Source organism: Uloborus diversus, chromosome 2, assembly GCF_026930045.1.
Source record: "Uloborus diversus isolate 005 chromosome 2, Udiv.v.3.1, whole genome shotgun sequence".
In the NCBI taxonomy this organism is placed as follows: domain Eukaryota; kingdom Metazoa; phylum Arthropoda; class Arachnida; order Araneae; family Uloboridae; genus Uloborus; species Uloborus diversus.
In genome coordinates this window covers 47,142,838-47,170,402 of record NC_072732.1, presented here as the reverse complement: position 1 = coordinate 47,170,402, position 27,565 = coordinate 47,142,838, and the positions used below count along the sequence as shown (strand labels likewise).

The window sequence follows — 27,565 nt, the reverse complement described above, 5'->3', positions numbered from 1 at the left end:
TTTAATTTTGCGATATTCACATTTAAAGACGTATATTTTATAGAATATGCAAGTTGATATTAAAAAAAAAAAACTTTCATGAATGATTTTAACTTTTATGGGAAGAAACCAAAATACTTAAATTCAATGGAATAGCTAGAGAGGAGGTTTTGAAGTCCCCCCCCCCCTGGTTTCAACATTTATTTCCAGTATTGATAGTGGTTCATGTTTATACACATATAAGGGCGGTTAGTATCAAAAACATCACCCAGAAGGTAATTTCAGGTTGCACTATCAAGTTCAAAAGTATTAGACGTTCGATAATTATTTATAAGTATTCAAAGCATAAGTCGATTATTCGTATGTATATATTAGTTGTTCAGGCAATAAGGTATTTCAACTGTCCTCAAGTAAATTTAAAAATTAGTAAGAAAGAAAACATTTTATGAAAGTCCCCAGTCCAGTTTCCGAACCTCAAAATTCGCAAAAGCTGCTTAAGAAGTGATAAAAACTGTGAATGTAAACTTGAGCCTGCTATTACTGAATAATTTGTAATACAGTTGGCTCTCTGTTTAACAACTTTCAAGGGACCACAAAAAAATCGTCCTTAAGTAGAAAGTGTCCTCAAATAGAATGCTTTTAACACTATAATGGACCATCTGGGACCGTGAAAAGCCGTCGTTAAATAGAGTGTCGTTAAACAGAGAGCCAATTGTAGTCAATAAATGTACAAGTTCAGATTCACACAGCTATATTCCCAAATTGTAAAGATTCACAAGAAGTTGACATACATTATGACAAAAGTAGTTTTATTTTGGGAACAAATGGGTTACTGTTGAAATTAGCATTTAAATTTAGAGACATGATATTATTCAGGTGTAATTGGGATTCATAAAAAAGCACCTGTAAGTTTTAAAGAGCTAATTGGGGGGAGGGGGTGGGGTAATCTTTAAAACTAAGACCCTTATTACTTAAATATACATGTGTACAACAATTACTTTTGATATGCATACAATTCATTTCTTATGTTAAAATAATTTATGAAGTCAAAATATTGTACAGATAAATACCAGGCCCAGTGCCTGTTGATAGCCAGCAACAGGCAAAAGGCCTAGCTAGGCTGGTTCTAGTCAATTTATTAGACCCCAATAAAGATCAATAACCCTCCTTAAGCTATCTATCCCTTTGCTGATTACAGTCTCTTCTGGTATGTCATTCCAAGTGCTCACAACCCAACAAAAGTAGTAATTTTGAACATTTGAGGTAAAGGGGGAAAATTGGAAGTAGGGCGGTGAAAGCATAACAAACTACTGGATTTTCAGTGAATAACTAAAACACAATCACTCCTGTTACATACCTTAATTATTTTAGCAGACATAAAGAAAATGATGTACTTATAAATTCAACTTTAAAAATTGTATAATTCAACTTTATCTTTAAACTACAAACTTTAAATTAAAAAGTTAGGTGCTCAACTGTTTAAATGAAATACTTTTTCAAAAAAATCTATAATAACCAAGAATTAACTAATGATAAATTAAAATCATAATTGCAAAATTAAATAATTATACATGTAATTAACAAAAGTAATTAATTTTTTAGTTATTAAAAAATAACATAAAACAAGCTAATCTGATGTAGCATGTGTCAAAATAATTTCTAATTGCCAAAAATATAAAAATATTTACAAAATGCAAAAGAATTGAAACCTCAAACAAAGGAAGCAAATTTTTGCGAATTAAGTTCAATGTTGGCATGTTTCCCATAAAATAAATTCATTTATTTTTTACTAAAATTAAACATAAAATATACTAATCTGAGGTAGCATATGCGAAAATAACATTCAATTAGCCAAAATATTTAAATATTGCAGAATGCAAAAAGATTGAAATTTCAAAAACCAGAGAAATTTTCGGCGAAATCCGGGTAAGTTCAATGTGTTATGGTTTCTAAAATAATTCCTTTTCCAGACATCGAAATTAAACAAAAAATAAACTAATCTGAGGTACCATCTGTCAAAATAGCTTTCGATTGTAAAAAACTTCAAAATATTTACAAGATGAAAAGGATTGAAATCCCAAACACAGAAGCGATTTTTCGCGTTATTGCAAACTGAACGCATGTTCAGAAAATTGCATTAGTGAAATACTTTAAGAGCTTTAAGCACAATCCGATGATTTTTGGAATAATTTAAGTATTAAGGAACTTTTTCAAGGTTTTCAAGCTCTTGAAAATTAACTTTTTTTTGAAGCACTTTTCAAGGTTTTTTAAGGGCGTAATAACCCTGACAAATGACATTATTAGTAAATATTTTTACAAAATTAAGACTATTACTAATAAGATATGTATAGAACTTATATTCATTTTCAGGCTGAACATATGTTTTTTATAGTATTTTTTTTCCTAACCTCGATTATTCTGGCATGTTGGAAAGGACCGGGTAAGTATTATTGAAAATCTGGTGACCCCCAAATTTTGCAGCATGCCGGATAATGCGAGGTAATACGGCATATGACTTTTCCCTTTTAACGGCTTTTCAAGCACCTCCACTCTTTCTACTGACTATTCAATATCATCCCATTCAAATAGATTTTTTTTTTTGCTTCCCAGAATTGCAGAGAGAGATGAAAGTGAGATAATCAAATGATGGACCTCATTTCTCCAACTGTCCCCCCCCCCCTCACAATAGCACTTTAGTCATTAAAAAAAACTATTCTCACATTGAAGAACATGTAATTAATGAAGTGCAAACTGATTTAAATGCTTTTTTTCCTCCACAACATATAGTATGTTCATTTACTTTGTATTTGTATGTTGACTGACAGTTGAATATCTTAATATGAGCTTGAACCCGGCTCACATCTAATACTTACCCCTTGGATTCAGCTTTTAAAAACTTGTCAAACTTAAAGAATTAGATTGATAAACGATTCTTGGAAGTTTTATAACTCAAAACAAATTTACCTTTTATACTTCACGGCAAGACCAAAATCTGCAATTGCACAGGTTCCATCACGCTTAATTAGAATGTTTCGGCTTTTGATATCTCTATGTGCAATAGCTGGCTTGCCTGAAATAAACATTGTCAACACTAAGTTTTATAACCTTTCAATAAAAGTAAATAAAACTATCAAAACTAGAAAAAAAAGGGGGGGGGGGGAATAATAATAAAATCTGTAACACTAAAGAAAATTTTGGATTTATATGGTGAACTAAGATTTATTTTCACTTGCTTCAATTCTGCGTTAAATTTGTGTCAGCAACAAATAAGGATAATATAATTAAGGAAATGGAAACATTTTTTTTAAAAATAATATTACTTATAATCTGTGTATTCAAGAAAAAACAATTTAAATTGCAATTCATAACAAGAAAAATCAATGTTGAACATTTTACTTTCCAAAGAAAAAGAATTAATAAAACTATTTTCTAGGCTTATTTACTTGGCCTTTAGAGCCATAATTTAAACAAACTTTTTGTAAGAAAAGTAGAAATCTATGTTTTGCTGAAAACGGGGTATGTGCTACATTTCAAGTTTTTTGAAATCCATGACTCTTGCTTGTAACTTTCCATGACTCATGAGATGCAATTTTTCCAGAAGAAACATAAATTTTTCACAAAAATATAATTATTAAAACATATTAATATATTAACATAGTATAAACATTATAATATATTAACATAGTAAAATTCAGTAAGAATATAATACTGTAGCAAAATTAAATAAAATAATCCGGTAATGAAAGCCCCACACAGATTTGCCCAGGCTCAACTCACAAAAGAAAAGCTGCAGTCTGGCTAATAACAGCTAAAAAGTTAAAGCCTCCCACTTGCGAAGGATGTGATCTGTCCAATGAGACATCTGCTTTGTCTGAGCAACATTGAACTGTTTTACCTCTTGGGCTATTTTTTCAAATCACCGCAAGGTGGCGCAATCAAGATGTAGAGCAAAAAATATGATCCTTCAAAAATTTATAATTTTTCTATCTCTTCTCTCTATTGGTGAAAGATCAAATATTTCTGGTGAATTCATTCGGGTGAGAGTCAACAATCTCCAATTTCTGCAGTTTAAAGTAACAAATATACACGTATAACATTTATTTTTAACTGTTTTTGTTTACTGCACTACCGATACAGAAGAATAGGGGCAAGAAGTTCTATGGGGCTAGCTGCTTTTTTTTTTGCAGCAAGTTGTTCCTCGGAACTTGCCCCACAATGAAGGAACAACTAGCCCACAAGCACACGTGTCGTGTAGTTGCAAAACCGGCCAACTCCAAACCAGGAAACATGTTTTTTCAGTGTTTTGGGTACTAAGATACCTGTTCCACCTATTGGATACATAAAGTCACTGCAAAACCGGCAAAATCCTCTTTTAACATGCATTTGAAAATCATGATGTGCTGCAAACCCGGCCAAATCTTCTCGTCTGTGAGTTTCAAATTTGGAGGTGGCCGGTTTTGCAACTGCACAACAGACATGTCCTTAAAATATTAAATTATAAATAAGATAACAAAGCGTAAACTGTTTCAGAGAATACACTAGGATGCAATCTATATTTGCATGAAAACACCAAAGAAGTAAACACTATCATTTAAAGTTCCTGAAAAAGACCAAAAAGTTCAAAAAAGAAAATATTTACAAAAGTGGATCAGTGATGCATGTACTCAGCTTTTAATATGCCCAACGCCACTTGGCCAGGGCTTGACTTTAGCCCTGCTCTCCCCTACTTAAAATTAACTTACCAGACATTACCAGATTTACTACTACCAAATAGTGATGTGCCGGATCGTTAAAAAAGTAGATCCGCGGTATGGATCTAATTTTTTTTTACCCAATTCAACTATCCAAGTGTAAAATTTGTTACGGAAGGTATTACCGTCAGAATAATGGCAATTTCTTCAAAAAATGCCAACTGCGGCAAAAAAAATAATCAAGACTATGATTTACTCTTTAAATAAATCTCTGTTAAAATTGAAGGAGAAATGGAAGGAATGGGCCAGCGCTGCATAAATGCTTAGATGGAATGTGAAAAATTATTCCTAGCTTACTCAGTAGATGTAGGACACAGAAGCAAGAGTGTAAAGCTCTTACTGGACAGGGTCGAAATAATTTTTCGCATTTTATTTCAGCATAAATGCAGCGCTGACCCATTCCACCGAACTTACTCTGACCGACTAAATACAGAGCCGGGGACACCTTTACAAACAGTAAATAGAGATTTTTGTCTCACTTTTTTGAAGGATGCCGAGAAAAACAAAAATGAAGAATAACAGAAACCCCAAATCAATAACAAAAACTAATATTAAATTAAAAAAAAAAAACATGTCCCAGAGAGCCGACCTCATATTAAGATGAATTTCGCGGGTCAGAACACATTTGTTAACAAATATGAACTGACAGCAGGTAAAAGTTTTAAATCATTGAGCTTTTTCTCCTTATCTTCCGACTATGAAATCGCTACCAATCACGAGTATAAAGGCATAGAATTGCATTTAAAATTTACTGTACAAGATTATAGCTCCTACTGTATATAAGTTGGAAGTTTCAAATAAATATCAAACGCAGAAAACTTCATTCTTTCAATTAGGGCCAACATTGTTAACGTATGGGTAAATTTTTACTACCATAATTGTGAAAAACGTTAAGTCAGTTTTTAATTAATATCTCCGGTAATTAAAGTTCTACAAAAACGAGGCCAAGCTAAGAACACTTTCGATCAAGTCACCTTTTGAACGAAAAAGTAATTATCAAAATCAATTGAAAATTCTCTGATTTCTGTATTTTATTGATGTCTTAAACGTCCTTAACACTAGAACCGCGGATGGGGTCATTTTGACCCAAAAGTAATTTTGTTTCCGATTTCCTCGAAAAGTTACGAACGAAATTGAAAAAAAATTCGTGACTTTTCCTATTTTTATACCAATAATAATCTGCGAAATTATGATACGTTAAATACTTACCACTTTTTTGATTTTAATACTTAAACCTAAAACCGCGGAGTGGGTCATTTTGACCCCATTATAATCACAAGCACTAAAGTCGCAGTTCAACATTTCCTAGAAAAATAGGAAAAGTGTTTTCAGTCCTCTCTCCGTTTCCCAGATGAAGGCAGAACAATACTTCAAGGTCAGTTAATTGTTACTGATAACAGAAGTGCAGGTGGGGGGGGGGGCTGCAGTAGTAGTAACAAGTGTTGCAGACGCCCCCCTCCCCTAACGTTACCATTCCTTGTGGGAAAAATGCATCTGGTTAGTGTATTCAAGGAATGTTTTCCTTCTTATGTTTTTTGTTTCGGCCTAGAAGGGAAGTGGTGAACTGGCGCACATTCGGTTTTTTATGACTTCACAACTGGTTGTTCGCATTGCTTTGGATAGTTTGATTGTACCAGTCGGTTCGATTTTTTGGCGCCTTGTTTACACAGAGATAAAATTGATCTGATGTGAAAATGGCTGGAAGAAATAGGCATAAATTAACAGTTAGCGAGGCCCTCGAACATATGCGACAATTATCGGAAAGTGAATCCGAAAACGATAATGATGAAGAAATTGCTTTCAGCGATGATGAATATGTGCCCCCAGATGAGGAAAATATTTCCTCGGATGAAGATTTCGTATCTAGGTAATTTTTCTGGACAATGTACTAGCAGAAAAACTACTTCTGGGAGGAAAAGACAATATGTACATAAACGAAAAAAGTTGTCAAATTCAAATCCAGATGAAATAAAATCTGGAACATTTGTTACAAATGGCGAGGCCCTCGAATATATGCAACAATCATCGGAAAATGAATCCAAAAACGATAATGATGAAGAAAATATTTCCTCGAATGAAGATACCGTATCTGATTTTTCTGGACAATGTAATAGCAGAAAAAATTCTTCTGGGAGGAAATTTACACTACAAAGTGAAATGAATAAATGATTAAAGTTAATGGGAGAGAATTTTATATCTTATTATTATATTGTATAATCATAGTATTACTCTTGTTCATCACAAATATTTTTTCTTACCTCTTTCTTAACATCAAAGAACCCATTTTAAGCTTTGGGTCAAATTGACCCCTGCCCGGGGTTTTAGGTATACGGAAATTTTCCCGGTTCTAGTGTTAATTAAGTCTTTAGATCAATTTTATTTTCTAAAATGTTAATTAACTTAAGACACTGCTGAAAATTAATGATAATTTTTATGAGCCTCTTGAATCAACTTGGATGCAAATGACTTAAAATTTGCGAGTCGAACGAGAGCGGAAACATTAGAAATATATCCTGAACATAAGCCAGCAAGTACACAATTAGACAAATAAGGAGATTTTTGAAATTACTCACCTTGCTTTCCAAGCACTTCTGTGTGGAGGTGGTTGATGCCTTTAGTTGCCGAATGGGCTAACCGAAGCATGGCTCGAATATCCAGCATATGTACCCTTAAATAATCATGTAATGATCCCAATTCATGATAATCTGTTATTAAAAGCATCTGAATCCAGTTACTAGTACCTTTCACATCAGCAGCAACAAATCCTAAATGAAATAAGTAATTTTTTTTTTTTTTTTGGCACAGTATAATAATGCTTCCCACTGTTAAATTTCTAAATTTGTAAAATGATTCAATCGACACAATTTATACTTCATTGAAAAAAATAAGTTGTGCAAAAAAAAACAAAAACCCACAATGCATGAATATTTTGGTAACAATTCAAACACTAACAAATAGATGTGATGTTAAGTTCCTTGAAAATGCAAGTAACTCACCAAAACATAATGAGTGCTCATTTTGAGACTACTATTGAAGCAACTTTGACATCTAAAATCCATTTCAAAAGTTCACTTTTTTCCAATAAAACTATCAGGCAATTGACGCAAAAAGCAAAATTGCACTACAATTTTAGCATTTCTCAGGGTAAGAGCACTTCAGAATCTTCAAAATATTGAATTTAAAAAAAAATCACCAGTGTTTGTTCATCACCAAAAATAACCAAATAATTCAGTAAAAGCTAACCATTTTCGTACATCATATTAACAAAAATTGAATATAACAATTGCCATTGTCTTTTAAAAACTAAATCTGTATTGATTTCAGCACATTTCCATTCTTTTAAAGAATGATTTGGAAAAGAAAAAAAGAGGCAAATTCAAAGTTTTTGTAATCAAGGATTGCAGCCAGGTTCTTGAAACATGATTGTTCTTTTAATTTCCGATTTCTTTGCTCTATAGATACTCTTAACTCCTTAATTCTAAAAATGGTAATTTTACATAAAGTTCAGTCTATCTTTATAGATTTTTTATCATACTCAATTTCATTAAAAAAGAACAGTAATAAATTATAATATATTACAAGCTATACTATAATGAAAGAAACAATTAAAATATACAAATAGAAACTGATGGCAAGCAACAGGTTCTGGACCCAGCTAGGTAGGTCCTACTAAATTTATCAATATCCAATGAAGATCAAGAGCCGTCTTAAACACTATTCATCCCATCGCAAGCAACAGCTGCATCTGGTAAACTAAACTAGGATAGATAATTCACCACTGTATCAATATCAAAGTAAAACTCATAAGTTTTAACTGTTACCTAAAATATTTTCATGCCTAAGAAGGACTGTTTTATATATATCAGTTTCTCTGGCCCAACTTGCTTCCTCAGATGTGAAGAAAACTTTAACAGCAACAAACTCATCACGTAATCGTGCTTTCAAAACTTCCCCAAAACGTCCTCTGCCAATAGTTTGAATCATTTCTATTTGTTTTCCGATAGTACGTTGAACCTAAAGAGAAACATATTTGTTTGATAAGCATAGTATGTAACTAAGTCTACATAAAAAATTTTCATTTTTAGTGAAACAAAATAAAATAAACGGAACAACAAAAAATAAAAGGAAAAAATCCAAAAAGAAAATGAGTATTAATTGAAATATGCTTCGATGCATCAAAACCAGAATTCGAAAATCTTAATTTTTTTCAGTGGCTCCCGAAAGTGGTTGTAAACCTTGAAATTTTACAGTAAAACCAAAATAAAGCAAAACTGAATTTGAAAATGAATGTCCAATTTTTTTACATCATTTGTATGCTATTCTAAATAAAACTCAGTAGTTTTATCAAAATATTGCCTGATTTTATTTTTAGCAATTGTAAAAAAATGAAGATACAGAAATAATAAGCCACAAAAGTCATCGTATACTGAAATATTTTCGAATAAATTCATGATAAAAGTATCACGTCTTTTTTTTAAAAATTATTTTTGCATTGTGTTGACACTGTAAAGTCATTTGGCTTTAATTTTTTGTTTATTTATTCCCTGATATTCTGCTTATTATTTTAAAATAGCTAGTATTCGTAAAAAACAACAAACATCATTCAAAATTTGATTTCCCACCCTCAGAATAGGGGTAAATTGGTTTGAAATGTCTCCAAATTAGTTAATTTATACCATTCTATAGTGAAGTGCTTGATAAAATGTTTAAAAGAAAAGAATCTGATCAAAACACAGTAACAAAAGATCAACCGGCAAAATTAACAAAGCCTCATCAGAGATTTACAGTTAAAAAAGTAAGGAAAAATACACATTTGAGTGCTATAAAAGTTTTTGCAGAATTTAAAGAAACATTTGTTTAATTTTCCCCTAAAATTTTTCGCTAAGTTCTGATTAGCTGGATAAAATGGGACTTTTTAACCGCAGAAAGTTTCTTGTTCGTGCGAAAAACAGAAAGCTAAAGCTTTCCCCAAGTAGGCCCTGATTAACGCATGGGTCAACTGCAGCCATCCCTTGGGGTTTTCAAGGTTTAGGATCCTCATTTCTTTTCAAAGTTACAATATATTTAACAGAGTTTACACTTTCAGGCTTAAAATATAAAAGTACTAAAAACAAAAAAAGCTGTTATAATACTTCTTTTTCATTAAATTCTCTATTATTTGCAATTTAAATTGAAAACTGAGTACATTTGCAAAACAATTTCGCGATTTAGCAAATTTTTCTTTCCTCCCGAGTAAAATAAAGGCAAAAACCCCTATTTACCAAATAATAAACCCCAAATAAACAAATAATTTTAACAGCCCCCCCCCCCCCAAATTTTTTTTTTTTGTTAGTTTGAGTTAGGAAACATTGGAGGATTGTTTTCCAAATGATACACTCATCTTGTTCGAAGCATAAAAAGGACTATTCTTAGAATCCAATGAATAGCGATTCTGATACAGAAAGAAACTCCCATTAAAACACTATTTTTCTAATGCTTTACATGACCTGGAAATTGTAAAAACATATCTCATATGGCAGGCTATAAATGACAGTATTTTCTTCTCTCCATAAAGCCGAAAGGGGGGGGGGGGGTGGCAAACGTCAAAATAGTACCAAACCGTTTTAATTTTAATGCCTGAAAATGGCATTAAATGGCTCTTTCTACTCCCAATAACAGGCCGAGGACTGCTGATGGCCTTTGAAAAAAGTGAGAAAGGTGACAAATTTGAAAACAAAAGTGACTAAAAGGTGACAAAAAAGTAACTAAAAGGCGACCAAAAGCAATTTGTTAAGAACTCAAAAAACAGAAAAGGACTATCCTTTTTTACTGACTTTTACCAAAATAGCCTATATATTTCTTGTAAAGATTTCTTAACAATTTTGGAAATGAATATTATAGGGCTAGAAGTAGTAAAATAAAAATTTTAAGACATTTTCAAAAAACTTTCAGTGTAAAGTAAGCTTATTATATATATATAATTTATGTTATTCAATCACATTTTTAGTATTGTTTTTTTTTTTAGTTTGTTGAAAAATTACCAGCATTCTTTCTTTTTTCTTAGTAAATACAAAGCATAAATATTAAATCGAAAGTCTTGACAGTAGAGAATAACTGAGAAAACCAATTTGAAAAATCAGACTTTAACAAAATGATAATTGTAATTACAATGCAAAAATAAAATGATGAAAATATTTCATATGCCTGAAAATGTTCATGATTTTTTCTTTCGTGTTTTATTTATTTTTTATTTTTTTAGCAAGCTCTGAAAATATTCCATGACATATCCATGGGAGGTAAAAAATGTAGTATTAAATCAAGTTATTAATAATTAGAAATACAAAAGTGACGACCAGCAACAGGCTCTGGGCCCAGCTAGACTGGTCCTAGTCAATTTGCAATCCCCAACTTATCAGGCTTAGGAATGAAAAATAAGCAGGAATGCTGTCATGGTCTCTTCTGATTTGATCAAAATAGGGGTGATAAAGATAACAGGGCTCATAGCAAGAGGAAAAAAGTATATAGGAGTTTAACAGGAAAAATATAGGAGTTAGATAGCAAAATATATAGGATTTTGAAAGGAAAAATATAGGAGTTTGATAGAAAAACAATAGGAATTTCAAAAACGTATAGCATCTAGTATGTTTAGAGCCCTAAAAAAACATAAATCCAGTATAAATACAATTCCAGAATGCATGAAGTCGTAGCAATGAAAAGAGTCAAAGAAGTGAGAGCAAATTTTGTGTGTGCGTGTTTTTTTTTTTTTTTAACGTGGAAAATTCACCATACAATTTCAGAGAACTTTATTAAATTTTTGGTCAAACATGATACCATAAGAAGTATACCGCCAAATTATCCATTCTCTGATTATTTAAAGAATTTTTTCCCAAAACAGCATAAAAAAGCAATTAAAAAATTCAGATTTTAGCTTACGTACTTCGGAAAATACATCTCTTATTGATTGCTAAAACTAGTTAATAAATAATTTGGACATTCTTTTTTCAATGTCTTAAATCTACTCATAGTTCTCAATATTGGTACGTCATTGCTTCAATGCTAACACTAACGATGAAAAGTTGAAAAGTCCATTCAACTCCATGTTTCTCTCGTCTAACTGGTTTTGTTGGACATATCAAGAGAAAATCGTTACAAAAAGTGTGAAACATTCTGCCTCCCCATCGTTTCACTATTTACAGAAAAAGAAATTAATTTTTTTAAACGAAGGCAAAGAAAAAAAGACTGCGCTAATGCATCACATTTTTGGGAAATGGTCAACCTCATAGGCTTGATTCATTTAAGCAGCAAGTTTGATTCAAATATTCTGCAATTTTTTAATGTTAAAACTAGGGATGCACTGGATAGTGATTTTGCCGGATACCGGCTATCCGATGCCCCCTTACCTGCCGGATTCGGATATCCGGGCCGGATATCCGACATTTCGATTGCATTGCATGTTCGCATATTTTTCTACAACGCCGTTTCAAAACAATAAATCAAACTTGTTCCACAAATCATTTCTTTAAAAACATGTTAAGTACATTCAAATGTACTTTTTTAGAGCTTCTATATTTAAATTTAGGAATTGTGCTATATATAAAATGAAACATTAAAATATTGTTTTATTTCGACAGATTTTTTCGAAAGAGACAAACTTTCGGCAAAAATTAATTCTGTATGTAATGTACACATGGTTTAAACTTTTAATTATTCATAGTTGAAATCTTAAAGGTCGTATAATGAGTCGTATTTGTTATTAGATTTGCATGATGTGTAGAAATTTTTTAAAACTTCATCATAAAGTAATACATTTTTTTGTTTCCAATTTAGAAATAACAAAAAATAAAACTTTGCTTTGAAATCATTTTTATTACAGATAATACACGTGTAAAATTTTTCTAACATACAAGTTAAAAAAGAAAATATTAAAACAGGGCCAGTTTGACTCAAAAAATAAATAAACTTAAATAATCAACTTAAAATTTTACTTTAATTCCAGAAATAAAGGTACATTTTCTCTAAAGATGCAAATTAGCATCTTAAATACAAGGGTGCCCCCCCTAAGAGCAAGGGCCCACCCCCTAAAAACCATAAATACCCCCAAATAGAAAGCCCCCTCAAAAAAAGAAAATACCACTAACCCCCCCCCCCCCCAGGTGGGCAACCCAGTTAACAAATTAATAAACTTTTGCTAAAATAATCAACTGAAAATTTTTATTTTAATTCCAGAAAACAAAGATTCACTCTCTTAAAAGATGCAAATTAACATCTTAAATACAGTATTGTCATTCTCAACGCGTTCACTTTTTTAAAACAAATTAATAAACTTACGCTTAAATAATCAACTTAAAATTTCCTTTTAATTCCAGAAAATAACGATTCACATTATTAAAAAATGCAAATTAATGTCTTAAATATATTATTAAAAGTCGTTCTTAACATGTTAACAATTTTTTTAAACATAAATAAAATTATACTTAAATGATCAACTGAAAATTTCACTTTAATTTCAGAAAATAAAGATTCACATTCGTAAATGATGCAAATTAACATTTTAAACAAACTATTAAGAGTCGTGTTAAACACGTTCACGCTTTTAAAAATAAATTAATAAACCAATTCTTAAATTATCAACTTGAAATTTTACTAAATTCCAAAAAAAAGTTACACATTCTTAATCATGCAAATTAACATCTTATATATAATATTAAAAAATATGCTAAACATGTTCAATCTTTCTTAAATGAATTTATAAATTTATATTTGAACAATAAACTTAAATTTTACTTTAATTCTAGAAAAAATAAAAATACACATTCTTAAAAAATACAAATTAAATTCTTAAATATATTATTAAAAATTATACTATACAATTAAAAAATTAGAAAGAAGAAAATGAAGCAATAACTCATAGCTGTTATTTCTCACAGCTATATTCAGTCTATTTTAAATCTGCAAAGCAAAAGTAATAGAAAAAATGACAAGACTAGAAATTAAAACTGAAAAAAAAAAAAAAAAAAAAAAAGCTCTCTTCGTTTTTTCTTTATTTATATTTTTAGTTCATACAGAGATTATTTGAAGCCTGAGAATTCGAATTTCACTTGCCTGATCTGCCACCCTTCCTTCTCCTTCCTCTAAAATGTGTTATACTTTCAATAAAATGAATTGTACGTTTGTTCTAAGATTTTTTTTTTTTTGTGTATGGTTTTTTCCAGGTAGATTTCAACTCATTTTTACAAAAGTGGAATAATTTAAAAAAGGGGGAGAAAACTTTTACGGATAACTAAAAATGGAAAAATTACAAACGCAACACAAAATTTTGGATATAAATGAATGCAATGAAAGGATTTTAGCATGTGTAGAAATATACATGCAAATATAATTTGGAAAATAGTTCGTTTGTACAACTGCGCGCGCTGGGTGCAAGCATTGACTACGTCATTGGTCACTACATATTGGTTTCTTGATGGTTCTTCATCCTTTTAGTATCACTGAAAACGGAAGTTTCCACACCGTACTACTCTAAACATTGCTTTGTTTCAGTGCAACTATTCCGCATTTTTCATTAGTTTCTTTCATTCTTCATTTTAATGTTCATGAGATATAATGGCACCAAAGCGTGCATTATTAAATTATTAATACACTGTAACTATATTATTGTTTTATTTACATGTCTCTCTCCCATTGACCATTAATTTTGTACATCGTAACAGAGGTTTATGTTGAATAATACAGCTTTTTTATGCAAAAAACGGTAATATATAGTTAAGAAATGGTTCAAAATAGTGTGAGAGGTGTTTACAAATGCCTAAAATTTTTTAGTGTGTTTCTAAAAATCCGAATTCATACATTTTTTTACTACGCTAAATTTCAACTTACGCGAGAGGAGTAGTGGAACGCATTCCTCCTGCAAGTCGAAATTTGACTGTATTTTAATTTCCAACACGGCCACTCCTCCAACTTCAAGCGTTTTGATATGAACCATTTCAAGGTCGACTTTTCACTTCAGCGTGTTAAAGCAGAGAGAGTGAGAGAGGGAGGTAGAGGGGGGGGGGACGACGCGGGGGAATGCTAGAAGCTAGGTTTGAAGAGGAATGGTCGTTTTTGAAGCAGCAATTAAAATAGAAAGCATCATCGAAAAGTTTATGAAACAGTGAAAGCTTTAACTGGAATTTTTGCAAAAGTAAATTCAAAATTAAACCCTCATTTTGTACCAGATAACCCCACATCAACCCCGGATATCTCACATTTTTACCGGATAACTGCCCGGATATCCTGCAAAAAACTTTCGGCTATCTGGATCCGGAGTGGCTTGTCGGATCGGATGCCTCATAGTTCTGAATAGTTAAAAAATACCGGATAGTTACGGGATGTCCGGGGCATCCCTAGTTAAAACTGGATTTCATTTCACTTTTGAGGAATTGATTCATTAAAGTGACTGATTCAATTACCTGGCACTCACTGTAGCGGCATTATCCATAACTTACAGTTAATGTGTGTATTTATATGCACACACATGAATAAAGGATGAATTTTACCTAGTCTGCCAAACGAAAGTGGGTGTTAGAGAGCCTAAGTGGAGCATAGATCCATCTATTATCCTCTCCAATTTGTAACTGTAACGTAGTAGATAGAAAAAAATGAGTCAAAAAAAAAAAAAAAATCCGAGAAGAACGAATTTTGAAATCTTCGGATAATTTACATAGAAAATAAGTACAAATTTGAATAAATCAGACAAAATCCTATAAAATGACTTTTTTCACTGAGATAGTAAGAAAAGGACTTAATTGAAAACAAGTTTAAAGTAAATCTAACTTCCTTGGTAAAACCATCTACTTTGTATATTTCATAAAAATAATCAAACAGAAGTTTCATACAAATGCCAACATTAAAGATGTAAGAATGCACAGTGCAGGGGAGAAAGAAGAAAAATTGATCAAAAGTTTTTTTCATTTTTGGGTAGAATTTAACATTCAATGAAGAAAATATAGGAGTTAGTGAGAAAATATAGGAGAATATCTGACAAATTTGAAAATATAAGAAATATAGGAGATATAGGAGGACTATGAGCCCTGTAGCAGTTGGCAGTTCTGATGATGCATGTGAACATTTTTTTTTAAAGTTCTACCTCTTATAAGGACCACTTGTTATAAAAACCTTTTTCTCTGGGATGGAGATAAGTCGTTATATTGAGCATTGACTGTATTGATTTTCTCCCTTCGGATTTCAAAAAAAAAAAAGAAGCTGTAAAATCACTGGGGAAAAAAGTTAAAAGCATTTTTAAGCCTAAAATGGAACAGCATTTTCGTATCAGAAAATTATCATTTGCGCGATCTCATTTTAAATTAGCATGAATAAAACTATTTAGAAGGTTGCCACTTTTTTTTCTTGACTCTGACTAAATAAAATTTTGTTTTTGTGTCAAGATAAAAATTTCTCCGTTTGATTATTATTTGGCAATTTATCCACTTTTTTTTGTACTGCCAGCAGAAGATAATTAGGAAAGTTGCATTTAATGTGTTCAGGAATTTGATTTGCCATTTTCTTTCTTTAAGAATGATTATTTTGTCAGGAAATTTACAGTATTTTTTTTTTCTCTAGTTGAAACCTGATTGTTGAACATGCGTACTTGACATAGCTTTTATTTACAAGGTAGACTGTGCAAAGGCGGGCAATGCAGCTAGTACTGAATAAAAAGTGTACACTTTTTAATTATGGATATTTTTGTGCAGTCTTATTAGGGCTTTTAGATAAGGTAACTGCTTTTTTTCCCTTCCCCCGGGTATTACAAAAACCCGGATTTAAGGTATAAAAATTTTGGTTCCGGATGAATTCATTTGATCGGGGTCCAACTGTATTACCTTAAATTTCAGTTTGCCCTATTAAATGGAAAATTATTTTTCAGAGTACATTTAATTTTATTCATATAATTAATCTTTAGAACCTTTCATTTTAACATTTGAAGAAATAGCTACTTTTTGCTTGAAATTATAGGTAGGAATACAAATAACCAACATGTTGAAGAACCAAAGACAGGCATCAATGTAAATATGTGTTTATAGGTTTATATAATGCATACTCAAGCAAAAGAACATCTTAAAATATTGTGATGATGTATGGTGAGAATGATAGTATGCTGTGTAGGAAGAGGAAAGGGTAGGCTGCCGGCCCAGGGCCCTAATATAGCTTCATTGGGTCCTGCCCTTAAGTTTCCAATACAAATCAATACCTCTGGGGATAATGGCTTAGATGTTGATTGGCTCCTAGTCTGGATCAAGAGTATTCTAATAGCACGTGTTTTCACAGTGAAGTCAGACTTTCACCATTATGGTGCTTGTTACACAGAAGTCACACCAGTCAGAGTTGTATTATCTACTCGGGTTCTTTTTCCCAAGTGGTTTCAGAAAGAAGGACATGTATCAATTTATAATACTAGTATATATTGTAATAAAATGGATGCAAATGCAATAATCAATACTTTAAACAGGGTCTGAGGTTGAAACAATACTACATTTGAAATATTAATTGTAACTATCTTACCAATAAAGGAGCACCAGATCCACTGCCTGTAGTATTATTGGACTTGTCAATTAAATTTCGCATTGAATCACCTGCAAGATAGCTTTTGCAATTTTCACCATCTATATAACTTCTCCGACTTTCTTTCCGATTCTTCATGCTAAATAAACAGAAAAGAAAACTATAAGAGGTTTGTATGCTTAACATGCAATGTAAATTTTAATTCAAGTTTAGTAATATTGATACATGCATATTTGAAAAAGCAAGTTTTGTACATTTGTTTACTATGCTTTATTGTTAATAATGTTTAATGAAAAATAAAAATTGGAAAAAAAGTGATAAGTTAAAGCAGAACCTAAAAGGTTGTTCACAATTCACATCAATGTGCTTATTTTTAAAATACAAGTGAAAGAAACATCAAAAATCATTAAAACAAACTATTTTCAAATAAAAACACCTCTGAATTATTTTAAATACTTGATGAGTAAAAGGTTGCTTGTTGATGCAAAAAATGAAAAGAAAAAACAAATTTTAGCGACATGGTACAAGAAACTTTCCCGTTAAAGGGAAGGGGGGGGGGGATAAGAAAATATAACAACATAGAAGATGGTTGAACAAAAAAAGGCTCATAAAAATATATAAGTTAAAAAAAAAAACTCAAATAAAAAAAAAAATAAATATTGAAAAATTAAAAATTGGAGAGTAGGGCTTTGAGATGGGGAAAATGTGTGTCTGTTGGTCTTTCTGTCAATCTGTTTCCCCTAATAATTTTTGACCAAATAATCTGATCCAAAAAAACTTGATTTTAGTAAAGTAACCTGTTTTGGAAGAAATAATACGTATACTAATGCATTCAAATTTATATTAAACACTAAATTTTATATTTACTACTAATGTGAGGTTAATTTATAACTGTAAGTGTACTACAATCAAAAGTTTTTTTACCTGATACATATACAGATGATAACAACAATGAACATAAGTATGCACACGGATGCAGCAGCCACAAATGTAATCAAATGATATGGTCCATTGTATGTCATCAATTCTCCATTATACACTAAATAAAAAATAAATAATCACCAAACATTAAATTTGTTGGATGTTCAAAACATTAATGCTTGTTTAAATTCATTAATTACCATACTATTAAAGTGTCTCTCGTAATTATAAAATCAAGGAAATCTATAAAGGTAGACTATTTCGCTAAGAACTAAAGATTTAAGCAAGAAAATAAGAAATAAAAAAATATTTTTACAATTTACACATTTCAATTAAATTTTTAAAATGTTACCTACTGCATACAAACACATATAAAAATCAAGAGCAATTATATGACTGTATATATCTAAAATAAATAGAAATGGGCAAATTCTTAATAATAAAAAGAATACTTACATGGATTTGGTGTTGTAGGTCTAATTACAATATTTGGAGTTAAATACTTATTGCACAGATCCATGTTGGAACAACAAGCAATAGACTTTGGAATTTGATGTGGCACAAGGTGACCTTTACACTACAGAGGAAAAAAAAGTTGTACTTATCAGTATATATTTTAAGTTGCTGTATTGCAATGGACAACAAATATTAGGAAAATAAAGTAACTATCGACAGATAAGAGAAAGAAAATAAGCAAAAGAGAAATAACATTTACTCAAACAAAATGTTCAATATAAGAAGGATAAAATTTATATTCAATGATAATTATTCATGCAGAAGTTTCAACTTAATCCAAAGAAAGACATAAATAATTAAAAAAAAAAAAAACTTACAACATTTAAATTAAAAAAAAAAAAAAAAAAAAAGATGTGAAAAGTCTAAACAATTGCTATATAATGGGTAGAATACTGTTTGCCATTCTGATAAATTAATGCTCTAGTTCAGTTTTCCATTTGCTTTAAAACCTTAGAATGCAATGACGTTTTAGAGATATCAAAGAGTTTGCAACGGCAAATGAAATGAACGACACCTTAAAGACTTCAACGAACTTTTGAACACAACATATACAAAAACAACATAAAACCAGAGCAAAAAACATAGTGAATATTTGCTTCAAAAATACCAGAAACTAGGAAGTTTTTGTACAAAGAAAAATTACTAGAAAGTGTTTAAATTGCTAAAATTAACAAATTACTATTGTAACTGACCAAAGAAATATGAACCAATAGAAATAAAAGCTGTTTTTCAACATACATTTCATCGAACAAAAACTTTTCTCATAAGCTACTGAAAAAGAGCAAAGCGATTCAATATGCGATGTTTAAAGTGGAAAACATTTATAAAATATAACTATTTCAGCCAAAAAAACGCTTAGTTATTCTAATTTCGATGTATGAAAAGTAAAAATGTCTCGACAGAACATCCCAAACATAAACAATACAAAAATACCATACATTAACTTGCTATCCAGAAATGTTTTCAAAATACCTACAAAAAATATCTACTATATTTTACATAAAATAACACTTCATATTTTTATGAAACGCTACAGTCAACTTATTTTCAGAAATTCAGTATAAAAAGGAAGGTCTATAGAATATGCCGGAATAAAACTTGACATCGATAAGAATCAACTTTTAGAGTAAAATAACCGTACCATTTTTGTAAAATAAATATACATGCAGTAAAAATAAAGTTAAAAACTATAAGAAAACCTCAAGATTTTCTAAAAACATAAGGAATTTTGGAAGTGAGAGTTTTTTTTTTGAATTCTAAAAAGAGGAACTTACCTTTTTATTGTATAAATCCTCACACTCAGTCTAAAACAAAACAACATATTAAATGATGGCGCCTTACAGAAAAACCCCATGTTGGATTTTACTTTTTATTAACGGTCAAGTTTGAAGAAACTGGCATTCCTAATATTTATTCATCAAAACACAACTACTGAATTCAAACAAAATAAGCTTTTCTATAAGGTATATTGCATGAAAAAATAAGAATCTGTCCAACGTGAAAGGGCTGAAAGTAAACAAGTTTGAACAGATCTAAGATTGCCAAACACAGGTTAGTTTCGCAGGGATGCCATGGTTAAAAAATCGTCTCATTGGCTAGAAAAAAAATTCAATTTTGTGCAAAAAATCAGATGTCGCCAAATGGGGGGGGGGGGGGGGGTATATATCATCTGTACTGAAAAATATTATCAAATACTCATAAATTAATCCTCATTCATATCTATATTTATGCACTACGAATACTGCAGTAAATACGAATTAGTTAAATTACACACTAGGGTGGAACACAAAACACTTGTTTTTTTCTAATCAATTTCTAATAGCGTGGAAAACTTGCACATTAGCATCCTAATAACAAAAAAATAATTTAAAATTTTTTTAAAAAAAAATTGAAATCCCGCAAGAGTTTTCAAGTTGAGAGAAAATTGAAAAAAATCGGCAATTTTTAAAGACGAATATATTTTTCAAAAAATAATTTACTTAATTTCTAATAGTTTACAAAATACACTTTATAGTTACCGAAATGCACAGAAAAAACTTGGGGGTACATTGTAGATCATTTGAATTTGCGCAGAAATTGTTAAAATACCATTTTTAAAGTAAAAGTTCTATTATTGCAAAAACTTTTAAGCTGACAAAAAGCTATAAAAATATACTATTAAACATCCATTTCAATATTTTACATATATTTCTCTTATGCTGAAATGACTCGGGACTCACTACGTGCAGGACTGTCATTTTAAATTTTTCTGGGGGACGGGGGGTCAAAGTATGCAAATTCAATGAATGTTTCAACTAGAGACGTAGCGAGTACTCGGTAACTACTCGGTACTCGGCCAAATTCTGATCAGATATTCGGCCAATACCGAGTAGTTGGAAAAAATTGAATATTGTCCAAGACAGATACTAAAATTTATTTAAAAAAAAGAGCAAGCATTATATTCTGCTATCATTTACAATTAAAATCTATAAGTCAAATTTAAATTTTGAGAAAAATGAAGTTTGTAATGCTTCAATGAAATAAATCTTTATTTTAATGTCCCCAAAGTTAATAAAACTTATTAAAAATTATGCAAAAAAGGTAAGTATAGAAAATATGGAATTTTTAGATTAAAAATAGATTTTTGCTACAAACAAAAATTAGTTATAAGAAATATAAAAATACCTTTGTTTAAAAAATAAAAGGAAATAAAACAACGTTAAAAGCACAGTGCAGGAACACTGCAGACACGTGTTTTGGCGTTAAAAGGAATTTCTTTTTCTATGCACAAAATGGGAGCTCGTGGATTTAAAGGCATACGACAAAAGTCAGATTTTTTTGTTGTATGTCTTTACATTCTTTAGCTCACATGTTATGCACTGAAAAAGACGTTCCTTGTAACGGGGGGTCAGAAAAACGTGTCTGCAGTGTTCCTGCACATTTGTTTTACTGCTTTTAAAAATAATTTATGTTTGGCGGACTAGAACTATAATTGATTGGTACAGTGAAACTCCTCCTAACGGACACCTCTCTTATGCAGACAATTTTTAATTCCCCAGTTCCAATGCAAATAACATTATTAAACCCCTGTCCTGCGAACACCTCACTATTGCGGACAAAAAAAAAATTTGTCCTTTTAGTGTCCGCATTAGAGGGATTTCAATGTATTTTTTTTTTTATTCCAACTTGATTAATCATACCTTTTATTTATTTATTTTTAATTTTAAAAATAATTTTTTTGTAAAACTTTTGACACAAGCAAAATTGTTTATATAATGCATAATTAAATTTCAGCAGGAATTTCGTTTATAAAACTATTATATGGACAAGGAGGTCTATACTACTATTAAAATAAGTTCAAAATTCATCACATGTGTGTCGGTGGTTCTTCTTAAAACATAATTGGTACTTGGTAACTCGGCCGAGTACTCGGTACTCGGCCAAAGTGCTACTCGGTACGTCTCTAGTTTCAACAGAAAACAGCAAAAATCACACCCACCAAAATGCAAATGGATATTTATTTCTCAAAGCCATGGTGTGGGGGCGATGGACCCCCCTGACCCTCTAAATGACGAGCCTAATCAGATGGCGGTGGCAGCAAGTCGAAATCAGTTCAATTCACTACCATACCCAATCAATCAACGTCTAATATTCAATATCAAATATTTAAGTTTTGGCAGGGATTTGACTTTCAATGACGTTCAAAGTCTTCTTTTGCCATTTTCGACAACAATGGTAGTGGTATCAGTTTACACTTGAGCCGATCAATAAGTTCAGAATAATCTGAGGCTTGAAAATTAATTGATGAAAGCTAGAAGAATGTAACGTGACGTACTACTGGAGGCTGATTTCAGACTTTCAGTATTCTCCTGTAGCCTAATTCTCGATTATGCTGTGTGTAGTCCAATATCATTGCCACATCATTCTTTAGATGGCAAAAGAACGAGTTTCTATAAATGATAGGATCAAGGATTTTTTTTAAATGTTATTCAAAAAATGTCTTGTTGCTTGAATGACATTTAATATATGCTTCGGAGCATCTTTTCATAGTGTAATGCATCTTAATACAAAACAAAACAGGAGCTATACCCTTCCCAGTATTTGCAATACGCTTGTTGGACTAATTTGGGAAACATGAAGTTCTAATACCCAGTTTTAGCCAGCAATTGGGATTTCGAAAAATCTTATTAGAACTGCTGTTTTTGATATTTTTGGTAAAAAACAGTATCTGGCGCAACCTTGATGGACAGCGGCAGGCGAAAGAACTTAATAGAGGTTGCCCTAGTATTATTGCAAAGGAGCTCTTAAGTCTGAACCACAACAGCATCAGAAGAGCTATTGGCCTCCTTACTGGTCACTGTACCTTGAAGCGACATCTTACTATTATGGGCATCACTGATGACCCAATTTGTAGAGGCTGTCGCTTTCATGAGGAAACTGTTGCACATATTCTGTGTGATTGTGATACCTTTTCTGCCTATAGGTTTGAACACCTTGGCCACCACTTACTAGATCCTTGGGAAATTTATGATATTCCCATTAAATGCCTGCTAATCTTTGCTACGGCTACTGGTCTTTTTTAAGATTTTTGTTTGGGGTTTAGTACAATAGACCTCTGGTCGCAGTGCTTGGCTCTGCTGAGCCCCCCTCTCCCTCATTTCATTTCACAACACCCAGTTAGCAGAGTTAACTGTTGGGAATAGCTGAGAAGTCGGGGATACTCTTAACAGCTAATTCTTGATCACTTGTAGAATTTTTCTGTGCTCGGGGGGTATGGAAATTTCAACGAAAAGGTGAAATTTCCTTCACCAGAAAAATCACACACAACTTCGGTAGGTGTTGGAGGGGGGAGGGATTGCTGCTACCTACAGGTGGTGAGCCCTGAGCCATTTTAACGTAATGGAAAAACAAGTAAACCATTAAAATGGATGTTTAATATTCTTTGAAAGCAAATGTTCTGCCACAACTCGAACATGTGATAACACTCTCAATCTGTAGAGAGATGAGCAAAACTTGTGAACCGCCAGTAGTACGTCACATTAGATTCTTCAAGCTTTCATTAATCAATTTTCAAGCTACAGATTATCCTGAACTCATTGCTCGGCTCAAGTGTAAGCTGATAACCACTATTATTGTTGACAATTATGGCAACAGAAGACATTGAACTTAAGAAAAAGTTTTTGTCGGATGTCTTTTCATCCATAAGCTCATTACTTTTTGCATTGAAAAAGGCGTTCCCTGTAACGCCGCAAACATGTGTCTGCTGTAATTGACAATTTGTGCTTTTTTGACGTTGTTTTTTCTTACTTTACATTGAACTTCATTGAAAGTCAAAGCTCTGTCATAACTTGAATATTTGATACCACACTCAATCGGTAGAGTGATGTGGAAAAGTTGTGACAGAGGCTGCAATCAACTATTGCAAGCATGAAAACCCAGAAGGTTTTCATAGCAAATAACAATCGGATCAAGAATATTTGATACCAAGTGTGAATTTGAAGAACTTCAGCATAATGAGTCACACCCAAATTGGTTGGTTGATTGGGTAGGATGGTGAGTTGTACTCGACTTGCTGCCGCTGCCACCGCCACCTGATTTGTCTTGTTATTTTGGAGGTCAGGGAATGGTCCATTGCCCCCCACCATGGTTTCGAGAAATAAATGTACATTTACATTTGGGTGGGCGTGATTTGGCTGGCTATTTTCGGTTGAAACTTATATTAAATTGGCACCCTTTGACCCCCCACCCGGAAATATTTGGAACAAAGGTCTTGCTCATGGTCACATAAGAGTAACGTCATTAAATTTCAATTACATGTCAGCATAAGAGAAATGTATGAAAAAAATAAAACAGATGTTTAATAGTATATTTGTTTTGGTTTATGTCAGCTTAAGAAATTTTTAAATAATGTAACTATTTAAAAAAAATAGTATTTTTAAGGTTTTTTACACGAATTCAAATGATCGACAACGTGCTCCCAAGATCTATTCTAGATTCTATACATTTTGGTAACTACAAAATGTATTTTTATACTATTAGAAATGAAGTAAATTATTTTTTTAAAAAATATAGTCTTTAAAAATTGCCAATTTTTTATATTTTTCTCAACTTGAGGGCTCTTTTGCGATTTCAAAGTTATTTTATAATTTTTTAAATTACTTTTTCCATTATCAGGATGCTAATGCGCAAGTTTTCCGCACTATTAGAAATTGATTAGAATAAAAAAGTAATTTTTGACCCACCCTATTACACACCCCTCATTAGCTTTAACATACTTTTGGAGAGTTTCGGACGGTAAAAACCACCCGTTCTGTCTTAAATCAGTTTTGGACGATCCAAAATCCAACCCTGGTCCAAGATAAATTAAGACAAAAAATTTTTTTTTGTTTCAAAACTTTTGTAAAAGGTTTTAAAAATGAACTGCTCTCAAAATGGGTCCCACTTAACCTAACCATCCCTATTAAGTTATTATGCATTCAAAGTTCAAACCACAAAGCAAGAATTTAAAGACAAAAATACAATAACCTTTATAACAGCAATTAATTCCACAAATCCAATGTTAGTGTGAAAACTTCAAATTCATTATACCTGCATAAGTCCTCCTTCTTCAGGAGGTAAACATCCATAGGTTCTCTCATTTTCTAGCAGCCCAGTTTCATGGTTATATACTTGTTCAACAGCACTAAAACACTGGCTGTGCGGACGAGCAAGACAGGTGCCATTTGGTTGACTATTGGGACATACACCAGCACAATAACAGGTCAAACTTAAAACTGAAATATTAAAGCATTAATAATTAGATTCATTTTTAAAACAAGTTTCAATACACATATTTAAAAAATAATACTGCTTCCGGTGATATTTTGCTACTTTTTAAATTTGAAACATTAATGATTTTATAGGGTTGTCAAACACCTAATTTGCCGAAACATGGATCAAAGTTTACACTTCGCTAAAATTTTAAAAATTCCGTATCCTTTGTTAACATTTAAGTGGCCGCCGCTTACATGAATCCAAGGGCGCCCATATGCAAAATTTTAAGGGGGGGGGGGGGGGGGCTCAAAAATTTTCCCCATGGTTTAGCAGAATATTTTCCCCATGAAAACTGATTTCAGATAGATTAGAGATATTAAAATTTGACATTTTTAATAACTTATTCATTAATGGCAGGAAAAGAATTTTTTATACATTTTTGCAAAGAAAAAAGCACTAAAAGCAAGGAAGTTCTCATTTCTAAGAGGGGGGGGGGAGGGGCTTGAGCTTCCCCATATGGACGTCCTTGCTTGAATCATGTTTGCTCTAAACAGTTTTGATTCCATTAAGAAATACGATCAAATGGATTAAATTAGTCATTTTTTTGTCAAGAATTTTTTACTCAATGAAAAAAACCGAATGCAACTGATAAAATGATATTTAGTCCTGACGATATTTTCTACGTGGAAAAAACAGGACAACCCTGCCAATAAATGCTTGTTGCTTTTGAGTACTTTTGATTGTGATTTTGGATGTTCAAACTGAAATGTCAAGCAACAACAAATCTTTCTTTCCTACTGTGGCAAAATGTATAAAAAGGTTTTTAAACATTGCTGAATAATATCGCTAATGCTGAATATGCTTAAGTGTGATGTATTACATGTTATAAACATTAAATTTGAAGAGCTATTTTTCTTTAATAACTCCTGATTTTGGATCAAAGATAAGCTCTAGAATTATGGCTTTGCTTTGTTTTGTTTTAAGTTCAGTTCAGAAAACTCACCAAGGAAAACTCAAAGATCGTACTCATGTAAAAACAGACCCCGATTCTTCGTTACCAAATAAAATTAGAGCTGAAAAGCATTGAAATTGTGGGTAAGTACTAATTAAGACCACATTTGTTTTTTAATGCAATTATTAAACATGACGGATTCAAACCAATAAGGCACATTATTATCGCACTTAAAATTCTTTTTGAATTTTGGAAAATGAAAAATCTACAGAAGCAACATGTGCAAACGACAAACTACAAAATCAAAGCTCAATTTTCCAAGAAAAATAAAAGTCAAGCTGCACAACTTATCTAAAAATTTTACTTTTAATTAGATGGTCTTTTGTAATTGAATTATTGCAAAAATTAAGCGAGAATACGAACTCTACATTTTTGTCGTATTCCTGTTTCCGATGTGTAAAGCAATGTAAACAAAAAAATTATTGTAACAAACAAGCAAGACGTAAACACAAGAGATAATTACTCAACAATTAAGAATCTCGATGTTCTCATCCTACTCGAACTAAATCAAATTTGAAATAAGATTTTTTGGAGGAAACTTACCTTCTTTAGTTAATAATACCGAGGCAAAAACTAAAAATAACGTCCTTTTCAAGTATTTGTGACACATAAAAGCGCCATTGGCATCCGCCATTTTAGATACCTCTCTCAAGAGGTCAAGTAACTAGACAACTAGAAAAAAGTATATACATAATTTTATTTCATAGCTATTATATCCCAAACTACACAGTTCATACACTTCGACTAGTTAAATATAAATTTAATAATTCTGTCAAGTCTTAATAAAAAATCAGGTTTCATATACCCCACTTCAAAACCGAGAAATATATAAATTGAACCCTGTGCCTGTAGAAAATCAGAGGGAAGCCTTGTATCTAGTAATATTTTATGAGTGACAAAAATTACCTGGAAAGGAAGATTTCAACCTTATATAATGCTACTTCTACGGTGTACTACTTGAAAGCCAGATATTTTGTAAAACTATAATTTGGATTTAAATTTAAACAGTATGTACTTTCAGCAAGGTGAGTCCCCATTTTGCTTGCGCTCGACGAACCTCACCGGTCGACCAGTGAGTAACCGGTTACCAACCGCAGGGCATCAATCTAAAGCGTTCGATGAAGCAATGGTTCCTGAA

The 27,565-nt window shown here is 31.6% G+C and overlaps 1 protein-coding gene across 1 annotated transcript in view; it reads right to left on the bottom strand.

Moving 5' to 3' along the window:
- LOC129217013 (bone morphogenetic protein receptor type-1B-like) overlaps positions 1 to 27,063 on the bottom strand; it is a 44,534-nt gene extending 17,471 nt beyond the window's left edge. Inside the window, exons 1-8 of the mRNA XM_054851244.1 lie at positions 26,971 to 27,063; positions 25,251 to 25,435; positions 18,624 to 18,744; positions 18,204 to 18,285; positions 17,247 to 17,424; positions 8,552 to 8,744; positions 7,304 to 7,495; positions 2,944 to 3,049 (exon numbers count right to left, since the gene is read on the bottom strand). Of these exons, the coding sequence (XP_054707219.1) occupies positions 2,944 to 3,049; positions 7,304 to 7,495; positions 8,552 to 8,744; positions 17,247 to 17,424; positions 18,204 to 18,285; positions 18,624 to 18,744; positions 25,251 to 25,435; positions 26,971 to 27,061 (1,148 nt within the window). The 5' untranslated portion in view covers positions 27,062 to 27,063. The remainder of the gene's footprint in view (positions 1 to 2,943; positions 3,050 to 7,303; positions 7,496 to 8,551; positions 8,745 to 17,246; positions 17,425 to 18,203; positions 18,286 to 18,623; positions 18,745 to 25,250; positions 25,436 to 26,970) is intronic.
- Between the last annotated feature and the right edge of the window lie 502 nt (positions 27,064 to 27,565).